This window comes from Amyelois transitella, chromosome 7, assembly GCF_032362555.1.
Source record: "Amyelois transitella isolate CPQ chromosome 7, ilAmyTran1.1, whole genome shotgun sequence".
Taxonomy (NCBI): domain Eukaryota; kingdom Metazoa; phylum Arthropoda; class Insecta; order Lepidoptera; family Pyralidae; genus Amyelois; species Amyelois transitella.
The window spans coordinates 5,970,512-5,986,585 of NC_083510.1; the positions used below are offsets into that span (position 1 = coordinate 5,970,512).

Sequence of the window (16,074 nt, forward strand, 5' to 3'; positions counted from 1 at the left end):
ATCATAAATATAAACTTAAATAATTCCCATTTAATTTTTGACGATCTAGGCTACTTCAGTCGGGTGGTTTCCGGTAATTTAATAGGACCACTCTATCTCTTTTCCATAGATGTCACAAAAGGCAACTAAGGGAATAGCCATTCATCTAGTGCAAGCTTCCATGCTGGTCTGTTAGTGTCGAAAAACACGGTGCTGCTTCATTTAGGTTAAATATATTTTTTTGCAAAAAAACACAACATGATCACACATCTTCCCGTGTAGATTTTAAAAGTCAGTGAAGAGAAAGGCTGATTAACTTGGGATTTTTCTTTCAGGCGACGGACTTCTAACCTGTCATTATCTGAATCTCAATTCCATCATAAAGCTATCCAGCTGGACCTTTCTCTTGTGGCATTTCAGTCTTTTCGAGGCTGTTGGCTCTCTATTCCCCGTCAAAACTGCATTACATGACCGCGCTGTATGAACATACCTACCTTGACATCTGTTAACTTGAAAAGTTAGGAAAATCGCATCAGGCAATTTTTTGCAAAAAAATATCCTGGCAAATTACTCCGTCGTGTATACTGCTTAAAGTCATGTGCAATGCACGCAACGCAATATCCGTGTTGGCCAAGAAGGAAATGCAATTTTCATTTAAATAATTAGAAACAAATGTACTCCTAGTTAGAGATCTAATTTTTTGTTCAAATTAAATAAACTTGAGTTAAAGAGAAAATAATCTTATTAATTAAACATTTTCGTGCAAATAAAATTTTCGGTAAGTACCTATCTATGTTATGTTATGTACACCATTAAATCAATAAATTATGAAAAACATCATACAATAAGGTTGGGTATGCATAAACCTCAAATAAGCAGTACCTAAGTATCAACAAAATTTTAAAGTAAAATATATATGACAATGTAGTGAAAAAAATACAACGATCTTCATTTTGTAGTTTATTCGATGAAAGTTTGCGGAGGTCTATCGGGCGAAGGACGAAGGGCGCGGGTGGTGCGCCACATGACTACAGGCGATGTGGGTCACTGCCGCCTACGCGCAATTCGATAAAACTTTGCAAGTAGCTATCTACCACATGAATACAGCGCAAACATTCGTCGTAAATCGTCAAACTCCTTATAGTACACTTAACACCCACATCGACTTCCGTTACATTTGAAAGTAACATCAAAAACCTGCGGAAACTTATACTTGAAAATTATTTTCAGTAACGACTTTCAATATAACAAAACTCAAGGTTATAACTGAAATGAAGTACCAAGTTTTTGCTGATCTCTGGTTTTGTATCCAGTGAAAGTGTGTAACTAACTAATTAATAGTGCAAAGTATCGATCAATCGTTTCACCATGGTTCTAAATATAAAATTCCGTCGAGGAAGACAAAGTTCGCGCGCAATACGGGCGCAGGCAGGTAGCAGGGCGGGCGGCGGCGGTGCGGTGCGGCGGCGGCGGCGTATCGATTCCGCGGCGCCTTCAGTCGGCGTCCGTCGAGCGCCGCGCTGCGCCGAGCCGCCGGCGAGCGGGCGTCGCCCCTCCCCGGCCCGCGCCCCCGACTTCATCGAATATCTCCTCGTCGCCGGCAAACTCGAACGACCTCTTTTCGCTAACTAACGTCGCATCCGCGTCGACTCCCGCCGCGAAACTGCGCTCGATCTACGCGACTCGCCGTCACGTCGGGTCTCGGCGCCAATTCACTTTTTGAATTTAGTCGTTCTTGATCTTTTTGGTATCGAGCAGATCGATAAAATTTGAAACTGATGATGATTTTAGAGAAAGTTGGATCGTGTAAATGATAGTCGGGTAGTCGTAGAGCGAGCATCGAGTGATGTGGCGGTGGGCGTCAGGTCGAGGATGGAAGGTGTCGCTGGTCGCGCTGGGAGGCGCGTAGGGTCCGCGCCATGGACTGCTGTAACTACGGCGAGTACCGCGGGCTCGCGCACGGCCAGTACGCGGGTTGGGAGGGCTACTCGCCGTACGCGCCGCTGCCGTACGCGCCGTACTCGCAGTACTACGCGCCGCACGCGCACGATCCGTACGCGCGCTACTACCGTTACGATTACCCGCACCATTTGCACCACAATGAGCATGTCATGCCAATGGGTTGGTATTTTCATACTTTATACTCTGTAATTATTAATAGTTAGATTTGTTAGTTAATACTAGAATGATAGATTCTCTGGGCTTAACCGTCGTGGGAACGAGATCTATACTATATTTAATCGATATCGATTCAGTTAATCCCGTTAACAACTATAAGTAGATTTTTTATCAGTCACTATTAAGTTTAAACATTTAATTATTTTTAAGACTTCTGAAAGTTATTTTTATTTGTATTTATTTATAAGTTAGAGAAGAAATCAACAAGTTAACAAGCGTTAAAATTCACACTTAGGTACCACCTGGGCACCTACCACTAAAGTTTTAACTACAACCGATTAAAAAAGGAGAAGATGTTCGATTCCAATATTGAAACTATCGTTAATATCCTATTTACTATTATTCGCTGCGTAAGCGTCTAGCCGCGGACAAGTACTCTATAAATTAAAAACTTCTAAGTACTTAACTTACTATTGTAACACACTAAGAATAAATTTTGAAAAAAAAAGTTTTATTCAATTTTATATATTTATAAACTGTACGTTATTTTGAGAATAATAATATGTCAGTGATGGTCAATCTATCATTAATGATGGCCACACAAAGCAGGACTGCAAAACAGAAAATCGAATAGTTGTACATGTACGCAGTCCTAATTCCTTGAGCCTAATTGAATTATAAGCATCGTAGTAAAGTATACATTACGGTAATCGCGAAGGCACGCCGTCGCGTTGCTCGGGAAATTTGTTTACCAATACCAGAGAGATAGGAATGTGCGCATGGCGCGAGGCGGCAGTCTGAACAATGAAGTATGAAGTAAGAATTAATGTTTACGTTTGGGCGGATTTCTCGGCGTCTACGTCACGTGTCGATGGAGGGGAGGGGTGCGCCACAGGTGGTCGCCCCTCCCCTCTTCGCGATTGATCGCCCGCACAGCCACTCTACATATTGACCGGGGTTCTAACACCCGCGTCGCGATTCACTGCAAACTCCGTGTACAGTTCACGACGAGTAAATATGGGCACAGGAACTTATCCTATACCATATAACTAGGAACTTATCGAATATCCTACACTGGGTTTTGACTTTGAATTCATTCGCATCGTATTAGTTGGAGATTGTGCGCATGATTCTGAGTTATTCAAGCCTATAAATAAAATGTCGTTATTTTCAAATGTTAGAAAAACTACGTCAACTAGGTATTTTTATTTTAGTTACATTATATTGAGAATATTAGGCAAATAAAATAAGGAAATAAGGTAAAGGAAAGTTAGATAACTATCCTTTTCATTTATTCAATTTAACTGAACCGTGACCTCTTCTTTCTCCTGGCGTTAGTTCTGGTTACATCGTCACCTAAAAGTGCCAAAAGAATTATATTATGTCAGATAAACCTGTATGTATATTTTCACTTTGGTAGATGGCTTTTGATAAAATCCATGCCTCGTATATTCTTATGTCCATGTATGAAGTACCTACTAAACATACATACATATAATCACGTCTATATCCCTTGCGAGGTAGACAGAGCCAACAGACTTGAAAAGACTGATAGGCCACGTTCAGCTTCAGCTTTAAGATAGAATTGAGATTCAAATAGTGACAGGCTGCTAGCCTATCACCTAAAAGAAGAATCTCAAGTTTATAAGAATCCCATTGTCCCTCTTACGACATCCATGGGAAAGAGATGGAGTGGTCTTATTTTTTTTCTATTGGTGCCGGGAACCACACGGCACCACTATACTACTTTATAACTTTTCAAACTTAGTTTATAGTAAGATTGGTGGCGTCTCACTATAAGCTTGCCTCAGGTTATAAAAAAAACCTTTTACCATTTCACAGACAACATTTTAAGATAGCCTAATGGTCGTAAACAAAATGAAACATAATGTTGTTTACTTCTTCTGAATTCAGCGTGTCGATGAGGAAACCGTCAATCTCCGATTAATGAATATGTAGATGAAGTTTTTCACGCAGTTAAGCGCGTTATGAAACAATTTTTATTATAATTTCTATCGTAGATGGCGCTATGTTGTGATTTTGTCGCCGTCTGAATGTCATGAAATAAGAATATTGTTTAAGGAAAAGTTTTTATAGTTGCTAACTGAAGACCAGGCAAGCTTCACGGTTTAAGGTTTCGTTTTTGTAAAATAATAAAATTAGAATTGTTTATTTTTCGTTATTGTTTATTGTCAAAGACAGCATATTAATTTTTGTCTCATTGAGTACCTAAACTATGAAGCGTTAAAACACCCAGTCTACTGTAAGCGACATAAAGTATACCTTATACCAGTGTGTGTACCTAGAAATTACACCTTTATTCTTCCCAAAAATCCTATGCAGCATTGGCATACTACGGATCGTTGCGTCCTTGACAGAGCCGGGATTTCTGGCAACATGAAAATATTGCGGGCTATAAATTAACCACGAGCGATCCCCTGCGATATAATAATGTTAATATTTCATTTACCCTCACATCCCTTTACAACGTTACCCGTTATTTCGGTGGGAAGATTAGATAGGAACATAGTATTTCTTGGGAGCGTAGGCACATTATGTAGGTGGTCAGACCACCTTAAAGTTCAGAGTTAACCACTACAGATGTTTTTTGGAGAGGCCTACATTCAACGTGGATTTCTGGTGTCTGAGATAGACATATTATTAACAAAAAAATGTTAAATTTTACTTCAAACTAAACAATTTTCAATTGTGTTTTTGATTTTGACGCGAAATACAAAGAATACCTACGCGCTGCGATCAGATCTTAAAATCGATTCATATTCAAAATTTAAATTCGCAAGTATATCATTTACGGTGTCAAGGGTAGGTCTGTAAAATATTTAGTGAGTGTAAGATAAGTATGGAATAATTTTGATTCCCTATAAACAGTATTTAAAATTAAACTGTTTGACTATCTTTAACTCGAGCACAAATTTTATAGATCGCCCAGGTCGGTCGTCACTTTCGCTACTTATTATGCGATCCCAGCTTTGTTTACATTGCGAAGTGCAACTCTAAAATTAACCTGTGAACGCCACCTGCCTGCTTGCGGTTATTTTTGTGCTTTCTTTAATTTTAGAACTAACATCCTATTTACAGCAATTGAAACAAAAAGCTTGTGTAATTATTAATGGAGACGATGGAAAAAGTTGCACGGATGGAGAATTCATGCGCGTCCATATTTCCCATGTAGCTGGATGTTTTAATAAGTAAATCCTATTCAAATAATTTAAAAAAATAACCTTAGAAAGGCGTTCGTTGACACTAACATCAACTTATACTCGTACTTACTTATACGTATGAATACCATTTCGTTATCAGGGAAACTACACTAAAGTCCCCAAAACAATTGTAGCATAATAACTTATTGGATTTTTTAATAGGTCAACTTTTTACTAAATGATTAGTTGTATTAGAAGAATTTGTTATAAATTTTTTGTCAGTGTTTATTTAAACAAATAATTTACCTCTCTTCTTTTCATGTTTCCGGTTGTACTTTTCCTGCACTTCTTCTACCTTCCAATTTATTTATCTCTATATATGTAAACAGATTATGGCGCGTACGCGTCGAAGGAAAGCCGCGTGCGGCGTGCAATTGCACGACGAGAGCAGCGCGCCACCACGCCCGCCCCGCATCTCCAGCATCCGCCTACGGTAAATATATTTTTTTTATTTTACCAATATAAGAACCTAATCCACATTGGATTATATTTATACATCCACTTGCCGCAACATATGTGTTTTTTACGATATTTTTCATTAGGTACCAGTGAACTGTACATCTATTTAAAATGTGTTCTATACTGATAAAACTTTCTTGGGGTTGTCGTGAAATGACATTTTTCCAGTTTAAGCTAGTTTCTCACATTTCAAATTTAGAAAAATAAGTTTAGGCACTCTGTTTATTTAGTAGCATATACCGCCCTATAAACTAAATTCCATACATTTCGTTTATAACACATCAGCGAAACCACTTTCCCTCTCGTCATAAATATATTCATGAGTCAAACTACAATCTAATAAATGGTGACGTCGCGTCACGTCATTCATAACTTTTGCTTTACGAGTTGTTATGTTCTCACTTGGCGTGCTTCGAAGCTTGCTTTAGGAAGCTCCGATCACACCGTAGCCATGCAATGTGAATCGATAATAACATTTAAATAAAATAATGACAGTAAAAAGTGTTATAAATTGCAATTCATAACGGCATCTGTTCCGCAGCGGTAGTGCGCTTGTCTGTGACCAGGGTTTAAATCACGGCTTGGGTCTTTATGTTTATCTATATAAGTATCTGTTAATCGGGGCTTCGTGCAAATTTTCAGTTACAATGAATCCTTCATTAGGAAATTTCACCGTTCAAAATCACCGACATTGCGTGTCTATTTTATCTCCGTGGCACATTTCATTAAAATCGGTAAAGTAGTTAACTACTTAAACTAGCTACGAAACCTCAAATAACCTTACCCATACTGGACGGATGGATGCAGCTTCCTCACCATGTTTATCATCACCATAAGAGTATAATAATCATAACTCACGAGGTTACCGCTATGTGGGATGTGGATTTCACGATCATTGTCCCGATGGTGGTATCTGGGAATGGTCTAATAGCGAAGAGTCTCGACCAACATCTAAAGAGGCTAGCTAGCTAGATTTAGGGTCAGATACAGAAGGCAGTACTTTTGGACACGGCACGCATCGTCAGAAGGTTACTTGCTCTGCAGGCCTAACTACCGGTAGGTTAAGTCCAATTCCGCTGCTGGTAGACATCTAAATCTTTTTTTAAATGTTTCTATTTTAAAATTATTTTAAAATTAAAGTTTAAGTATAAAATTTAAATAAATCAGTGAATAATTTTTATTCATATAAAACATGGTGATCATGGCATCAGTTTCTCAAATATAGACTCTAGGAGTTAGTTAGTACATGGCCGAATTGAATTGAACTGTTTAAATATATAAACATACAAGACAATTTAAAGTTTCCATAATAATCATAATAAGATCGATCAAAATCTGACAAAATCGCGATCACAATGTTTTCTAAACGTGAACGTTTTAAACGAAAAAAAAACATTTAAAAGATGATTCAAATCAAACAGTAAGCAAATAAAAAAACAGCACACTAACAACATTTACTACAGAGATAATATGAATAAAGTTTTTATCCTGATTTGGGGATCAGATCAAAAGTGCCCGATCACTGCCACAAAAACTTGCTATCCACTCAAACAACATGGAAATATGTTCGTAAAGTAAAAAGGCTAGTTAAAGTTATCTAGGTCAGTGTCAGAGGACACCCGGCGTCCTCCCCAAACTTACAATAATATTCCAAAAGCAATCATACTGTACGGCAATAAAGTTTCTATTCGTTTAATACAAACCAGTAATATGTACCAAACCAGTAGTATAACATTTAATAAAGTTAACAACTGTCATTCATTGCCTCATTTTCAAATTGTACCGAAAAGTTTGAGTTCAATGGTAGTGGTTAAATTAAATTGATCTGATTCGAGGTGTCGCCGTGTCGCCAATTTTAATTTGTACGTTTATCACATTTAAATCTTTTGCAGGGTAGACTAAAACAAAAGTCTCGAAAAAACTATATACTCGTAGGTCACGTTGGCATAAAGTTAGTATTTAGTTGTGATTAATTGTGTAGGTATCACCAATGTTACTTTTCGAGTCAACCACAACGAATACTCAAATACTTAATAAACCGAGAGTCAACGACAAAAAGAACAAGAAATGGGATTGAATATTGATTAGACGGTGGACTCAAGTGTGAGCAGCCTCGCCGAATAATTGAGCCCGAAGTGGTATTATTACGGCGTCATATTACAAGACAAGTGAGCGGCACAAAGGCGCTAATGAGGGCGGGACGGGGGTGCGGGGTGTGGTGGTTGAAGGGAAGGGGGGTGTTGGTGGCCTGTGAAAGCTGTCAGCGCTTGATTTTTCCGAGTGTCGTGGGCGCCTGGCTGATCGATAAGTCACGTGGCCCGCGCTCGCCACCGCTCGATAGTTAGCCTCCGCAAATCTCCCGCCACTAGTCTGCTGTCGCGCCGACCCATACGCTCCGCACAGCTACTTGCTGCAGTGTGGTGCAAAAGAGAATGTTTATATGAAAATGTTGGATCAAATATTATTTAAGATTAATTTATTTTTTGATAATTAACTGATGTATCAACGCACAGCCCAAACTACAGGCTTTTAACATTATTACTTGGTTATACAAAATTGGTTCCTGATATGGGTGCACTAAGAGAGGATTTCCGTAATTCCCGCGAGATCGAAAAGAACAACCGCGGGTGTTCTCTAGTATTATTTTAACAGAATTTTAAATAAGTATTAAAGATTTAAAAACTTGTAACAAAATCACGATCTATATGCTACGACTTTCGTAGTAATAGTTACGAATTGCTACGAAGTCGTAGCATACTCGTATATTATTTTTTATTATTTCATAGCAAATATTATGAAGATTGAATTACTTTTTTATTAATAAGGTTTGTTGTGTTATGTTGTATGTTTTTAAGGAAAATCTTTAGAACAAAACGCTTAAATTATTTGATTTATTGTTACCTTAAACTATATCATCAGTGCCACGACGACGGGTTCTACAAATGTCGTAGCATAGTTCATGTTGAACAAAAAAGATTTTTGCAATTTCACTCTTTAATTCTTTATTCATACGTTTCCTAAGGTATTTTAAAGTCATGTAAGTACATGACTTATGATGGATGCAGTTCCTGCAACGCGATGCACAGTGTCGGAACGGACATCGATCGCGTCCCCGCCCCGCTCTCGCCCGCTAAACATTAACACAGAATATAGAGAACACAGAATAGATTAGTGTATTGCAATTTATTATTCAACCCATTTTACTATGTGCAACAAACAGATCATGCCGTAAAAAGGTTGAAATAAAAAGTGAAAATATTTATCAGAAAACACCATAACAAAAAATTGTTTTAATATTAACGAAACCAAGTGCATTTTAAAACGATTTTACAAGTCAGCAACCATACAATGATCAAACTGGAATAAACCAATATTATTCCATATCGGGATTTTTTTATTTTATTACCTATCCTGAATTGCATGTATAATCTCAAAATTGTAAATTAAAATACGCACTTCTTTTGTTTCAACTATGTTTGTTTTTAACATTTTGTCGGTGTCTTATTATGTAAAAATTATTTTATGTATTTAAGGAGGCTGAAGAGCCTTTGCATAACGGAATAAGCATTTTAGCTATAGTAAAAAAAATACTGTCTTAGTCAAGTGATGGATATGCTAGGAAATTATATTCATGTGAGTTCGAATGTTCCCTCTGTAATCATTTTTATTTGTGTTATTATCTCATACCCAGCTTATGTGCATCGCTCCATACGAGACTCAGAATATCATGATTTATTCTATTATCGAAACGATCCTTTACAGAGTTCAGGAAGTTCAAGTACTTTGTGTAACAAGAGAATGCTCTACTTATTCATTCATATTCCAAGTAGACGGCTACGGCATATTGTTGTCTATTGTTATACGGACGAAAATAAACGATGATTATCACTATCTACGTCGAACAAAGCTAAATAAACAATGTAAATATTGACATCGGTTTTATTAGAGTAGGTTAGTAACTACAGATAAACTATTTTTATAGTTCGTAAAGGTGACTTGTAAAATAGTTTAGTGCTGAATGAAAACAGTTCTAATTTATCTATTAGTTTAGGTGCAGACCATTAAATCCAAATCAATGGTTTTGAACTTCTTGTTACATTTCCACTGAATAAAGAGATAAATATATGTAAAGTACTTACTTAGTGTGATTTAAAAGATTGTGGCGAACTTGCACATTTTGCAAGGTAAACTCAGTTTTTTTTTGTGCTTGGAATTCATACCTTGGGTTTACAAATTTGAAAATAGAGTGAAACAAATAAATAATAAATATATGTATACGGGACATATTACACAGATTGAGTTAGCCTCGAAGTAAGTTCAAAACTTGTATTACGAGATTAATTGAACGATAGGTACAGGCCAATCAGAGAAAGTTTGTTTCTTATCATACGTAACTTTACATGTGAGTAAAAAAGGTTTTATTTAAGTGTTTATATCAAAAATTTCCTCAAATACAAAGGGGTTGAAAAGTTTCCATAATATAAAAGAAAGTCAGCGAATTCTTAATGTTTTCTTCATTTTTTCACCGTTACAATTCAAACCTTTAGAGGATTCTTGTTTCACTTTACTAATTTGCTTGGTTTCAACATTTGTAAAACAAGTAAAAGGAAAACAAATTTCAAGTCTTTTATAGGCATAAAGTGTGTACTGAACTTTTTGATAATTTGTTTCAAATACGTGTGGCAATATTTTTTTATTGATTACCTACTTCGTAATACATTAAATCAATTAGATTATTGAGAGATTAATCTTTATCCATCTAAGTGTGGATTATTCCTAAAATGAATTTGATGCAGTTTGCAGAGAAACTACTTTATACAAATGTACGTTCCGTTTGATAAAAAAGTCGCTAAAAACAGAGTTTTTAGAAAATTTAAACTCGAAAGAAATTAAACTGCGCTATAGAAAAAGTAGCAAAATTTCGAAGCACATATTCGCCACTTCCACCAACTTTTTAAGTACTATATAACAGCTACACAAACAAAAGGGATAGGTATCGACGCGAAGGGTACAAGCCGTGAGGGAGTATTGTGCGCCGCGCCGTCACTAGCGTCTCACTTAGCCGTGATCGATACCACGACATACGTTTGCAACGCCGAATTCCATCAATACTACTTTTTGATAAGAAAAAAAACTTTCCGCATTAAAGAGTTGTATGCAAAATAAAAAAATAAATATATACGGGATAAATTACACAGATTGTTATAAAAATAATATGGCTATATTATTTGTATCAGGCTGGTTTCTCTATCATTTAGAATTTTAAATTATAAGGAAGATCCTAATTTCGAATTTAAATTAGGAAAATTAGCGCGCAGTTCAAACGCTTCGATTTTACTAGGTACATCAATTTATGTAGATAATTAATGCAATCTTAATTCTTAGAATTTGACAAACTTCGTACTTTGCATATATTGAAAAAAAATTGCTTAAAAATAAATAAAGCTTCTCATTTTTGGGTCTTGACTAGACTGAATAATGATAATATTTTATTGTTCCATGTTTCACGTGTAAGCACACGTTTTCTTAACTTATTGTATAAGAAAATAAAAGAATAAAGATTGTGATCTTGTATATTTGATGAATATATCCGCAGGAGACAGCCTTGATATTTGTGTTCCAATGTGTCAATGACTGTATTTCATTTATTTTTTTCAGCCTCCGCTAGAATGTGGGATGAATGGCCGCAACCCTTCCTACTGCGAGCCGCATATGTGGCCGCACTACCAGGTGAGGTATATTTATTGATAAGGCCAATGACTTAGAGCTCCACAATAGCTTGGAACTTATATTTTCTGAATTACATGTGAATTTTTAAATTCTGAACTATACTTACTCCTACAACGAGAAAAACCATCGTTATAAAACCTGCAAATTTAGGCAACTGGAGACAAACCACAATAAAAGCTGGCTTAGGTTTTCATGTCGGGTCACATACTGAGGTCAGAAAGGAGTCACTCTGTATATTAATTAACATCAATATGGTAGAATTAGGTATTTTAGGGTATTTCACACACCACACTAACAACATCTGCCAATGATTTTCTTGATTTATTAGCTCTACTTAAATTCTATAAATAACCTTATTATTTGGGTATAAAATTATATTAAAATTATTTATTTTTCCAGATGGGAGTCCTGGGCGGTAGTTGGAACGGCGCCAGCGCAGCGTCGTGGGCCTCTCGGGGTGCGTGCGCACGGGAACACATGCGCTATGCTGCTGACTGTCGCTCTATGAAGGTAGGTAAAAAATGAACTAATGACGAGAACAGCGTTTTTTTACTGATTTAAATGTTTGAAGCAATGTGAATTATTGCGATCATCTTTTGCGATACCGCTTCTATCTGCAGTTTTGTACCAATCTTGTAGTACAACACCTTTTAAATGTTTTACTTTATTTGATAATGTTGTTTCTTGTTGTATCAATCAATGATAAAAACAATTGTTTTAAAAATTTCAGAGTCCGCATCCGCATATCCAGAATCAAGCTTGTATGCAAGACGGGCGGTCGACTCCCTATCGTCCGTACGCTGAAACTACATATAACGGGGATTGTGGAGCTCGACAAGGCAGTACGTCGGATTATACCTCGTCAGTAACACCGAGCGAGCCTTCTAAAGTACCGAGAGAGCGTTTCTATCCAGCGCCGCGACGTTCGCCGCCCGAGGAGAAGCGGCCGCCGGTCGTACCGCTGCCCGCCTTCCAACAAGCGTTCGGCTCAACTGAGATAGGCAAGTTTGCTGAGGCATTTAGTCGAGCTGAAGTAGCCCTCGAGAATATCGCGAGTGATACTTTTGTGTACGAATCCTTCTCAGACTGGGACGCGTCACTTGAACCGCAGTGGCCGGCGTCTCAGCCCGCATCGCGGGAAATCAAATGCGAAGAAAACTTTTAATGAAGTTTTCTCCGACCTAGTGTTAATTTCGAGCGGTCTCGCCTCTTAGCTAATTAGACAATTTTTAGTTCACCACCACGTTGCCAAAATGAGTAGTCATGAGACAAGTTTGATGTCGTAGATCCATAGAATGTGAAATTGTGCTGACATGTACGAAAATGATCGATCTGATGAAAAGTGGTGTGACATTTGATTCATATACATAAAATTATAATGGTATAAGTAGATTTTATTAATTATCTAGTTAATCCCTTTAACTAGTTTTAGACCGACCTTAAAGGACAAGATGAAATTTTGTTATAGATGGGATTTGGAAAAGTTAGGTACAGCATGCATAGGATAACAATATGAATCATGACTCAATGTGCCTTTAATCGGAGAGCCCGGCCGCAATCGCGCGGCGTCGCGCTCGCGCCCCGCCCCACCGCCCGCGTCGCTATGGACATTATATTACAATAGCAATTATAGGGACCAAACGTTTAGACAAATATACACGACCTTCTCGTGAGCATGATCGATTCGCAATAAGCTCAACGAAACATTTTTACTTAAAAAATTGATCTAGCCAAGAGGCAATAACGCCTGATAAAATTGAAAAATACAAATGAACTTAGTTACAAATTGTAGGAAACAATAAGCAATTAAATACTTTACAAAATTTGACAGAGACTCGATATATTTGTTTCGTAATGTTGATATGTGAAATCTAAATTTTGCAATCGTGTGTACTTAAAATTAGCCTAGAAATAAAATTAAAAGCAACAATTTGTGCGGATGGCCATACCTATTATGAGAAAAAACTAGACGGGTTTGGATTAAACTCTACGAAGAAATCATGTAAGCAGCACATTATATTTCCCGCGGGTGCAGACTATGACAAAAGTTAGTAAGTAATTATATTATCTTGGAATAAAACTTAACAATTGCTATAAGAAAACGCCTCTTTAAAAAAAGTTTGTACTTACCTTCCCTTTTCACTTCTGGGGCACTATAGACGCCGCGCGAATTTAAATTATAACATTCGAATAAAATCAGGAAGCATGAAACACGTCATGTTAGTAGTATATTTAGGTAGTTAAATTTGATAAAATTTTTAAAGAGATTACTTATGAATAAATGGCTTTTTAATTAATATATAGGGTCCAACAATGTCGATGTAAAAGTATCAGTTGTGCGATTTTATTATCACGACATAACTAAATCACAGTTGAAGCTGTCATTCGTAGCAGTATAGTGTCCCTCCCTATGATCGTTTATTTGTTTACAATATTTCCCTAAATTTCAATGTTTTATTGTTAATTGACAATCATATGTTTATTGTTACGTGTACAAAGGTTCTGATATATTAAATAATATGTTATTATACCTAAACATTTTAATTGTATGATTTATTGGTTATCTGTGATAATTAATTTTATTAAATTTGAATAATTGAAACTATCGGAAATGGTATAGGTACTTAAAATTAATTTCGTTTCTTTTTATATTTCAATAAAATATCGAAATAATTTACGCTAAATAATGGGTTCATTTTTTTTACAAAAAATTTATATAAGACATTTTTAGCAAGTTATCATAAATTGTTTTATAATTGGGATTTTGGTTCATAACATATTCCCAATAATATAAATCTTAGTTTGAGCTTAAAATTGATGATTATAAAGTATAATGATTGTAATAATGTGCGGTGCGTGAAACCAGTAACTTCCAAAGGTCTTCATTTTTGTAGAAGAGTCCCGCGTGTGTCAGTGTTTTCGATCTCTTTCGACAAAATACAGCAAAAATTAATGGAGTGCCTTACGTATTTAATATGATATGAAATTAGGATGGATGAATTTTATTATAGCATAATTTGATGAAACACCATAATATAATAGCGTAATAAAATACTTCTTTGAACCGAGTATTTCATAATAAGTAGATATTGTAAACTTAATTATTTAATAATAACCTTTATATATTGTAAAATTACAAACTTATATACCTTAACGTAATGATTCTTTATAAGTCGTGACGTGCACTACTATTCCTTCAAAAATTATTTAAAACATCATGTTCATTCTTCATTCATTGCTTTGCTTAGTCTAGTCAAATTGACAATGTCAAATTGAATCATTAATTTACGTCTCTATTATAGCTCTTACTTCCAGTAACAATATAATTAAATATCGACTTATGGAACTACTTATATAGTTAACATTAAACAAGCGTGGAAAAATATCATTTCTAAAGATTATTTTAAATAACAGTTGTAAATGTCATGGAATGATTACCAATGTGACATATGGATTTAAAACCTCTTCGAGGTGCGATATTTGGTTATTATGGTAATAAGATGAAAGTATGTAGTCTGTGCCACATTATGTATATACGATATACATCTCCCTAGATAGTCCTATTGTTATTTGTTTTAAGTATTAGAAACATAATTTTACTGTAGAGAGGTGTAATTACCTTAAATTAAAGTTATATATCTAGGTGTTCCACGATAGAGCTTCCCGATTGATTCTCCACGATTTGTCTACCATCGGAGTTAGATTGTGTGTTTATTATTATTGTGATCCTTACTTACATTTACTGTATAATTACTGTCTCCTTTTCCTTCATGTTCTAAATAGTTGTCTTAATCATATACAAGTTTATGGGATTTGTATCCACTGTAAAATTTCTCGACTTCAATGAAATAATTTTATATAATAAACATATGTTTATCAAAATTTATTTTCTTTATGTGATATCCGTTGTATGTTATGCGTTATGTAACATTCCAAAAACATTGAGCATCTCTTTAAATTCGTTGAATTTTAGGCCAACAAAATTATGTAGGTTCATAAGTATTATGTATGTTTGTTGAGACAGTGAAGTACTGACAATGACAAAAATATTGAAATTAAAAAATATGATGTACCTATCTAGGCTATAATTCTATTTTTAACCTTGTAAATAATTAATTATATTTTGAATGTTTCACTCATATCAATCAATCTAGATCAACTGTTTTATTAGCAAATTTTAAGGTTTGAATCCGAAGACACTGAAATGTTTGATTTATGGACGTCGATGTACGATTTAATAAACACATTGTACTGATTTGTGTTGTTTATTTTATACTACCGACCCGGCCCGGTAAGAGAAATCCTACTACTATTATAAAGGCGAAAGTTTGTATGGATGTATGGATGTTTGTTACTCTTTCACGCAAAAACTACTGAACCGATTACTATGAAATTTGGTATGTAGGTAGCTGAAGACCCAGAATAACACATAGGCTACTTTTTATCCCAGAGTTCCCGCGGGATTGATAGGGTTTCCATGCGGACTCCATGCGGACGAAGTCGCGGGCGGCCTCTAGTGTAAGATAATTAAAAAATTAATAGAATAAAGGCAATCTTTTTTGGACTA

The 16,074-nt window shown here is 35.8% G+C and overlaps 1 protein-coding gene across 1 annotated transcript; it reads left to right on the plus strand.

The window, feature by feature from the left end:
* The first annotated feature begins 1,490 nt into the window (after nucleotides 1–1,490).
* On the plus strand, nucleotides 1,491–15,733 carry LOC106134246 (uncharacterized). Its single transcript, XM_013334244.2, has 5 exons — nucleotides 1,491–2,100; nucleotides 5,648–5,751; nucleotides 11,436–11,507; nucleotides 11,907–12,017; nucleotides 12,238–15,733. Exons 1-5 carry the CDS (start codon nucleotides 1,899–1,901, stop codon nucleotides 12,670–12,672), a joined length of 924 nt encoding a protein of 307 aa, XP_013189698.1. The 5' UTR covers nucleotides 1,491–1,898; the 3' UTR covers nucleotides 12,673–15,733.
* The last annotated feature ends 341 nt before the right edge of the window (nucleotides 15,734–16,074 follow it).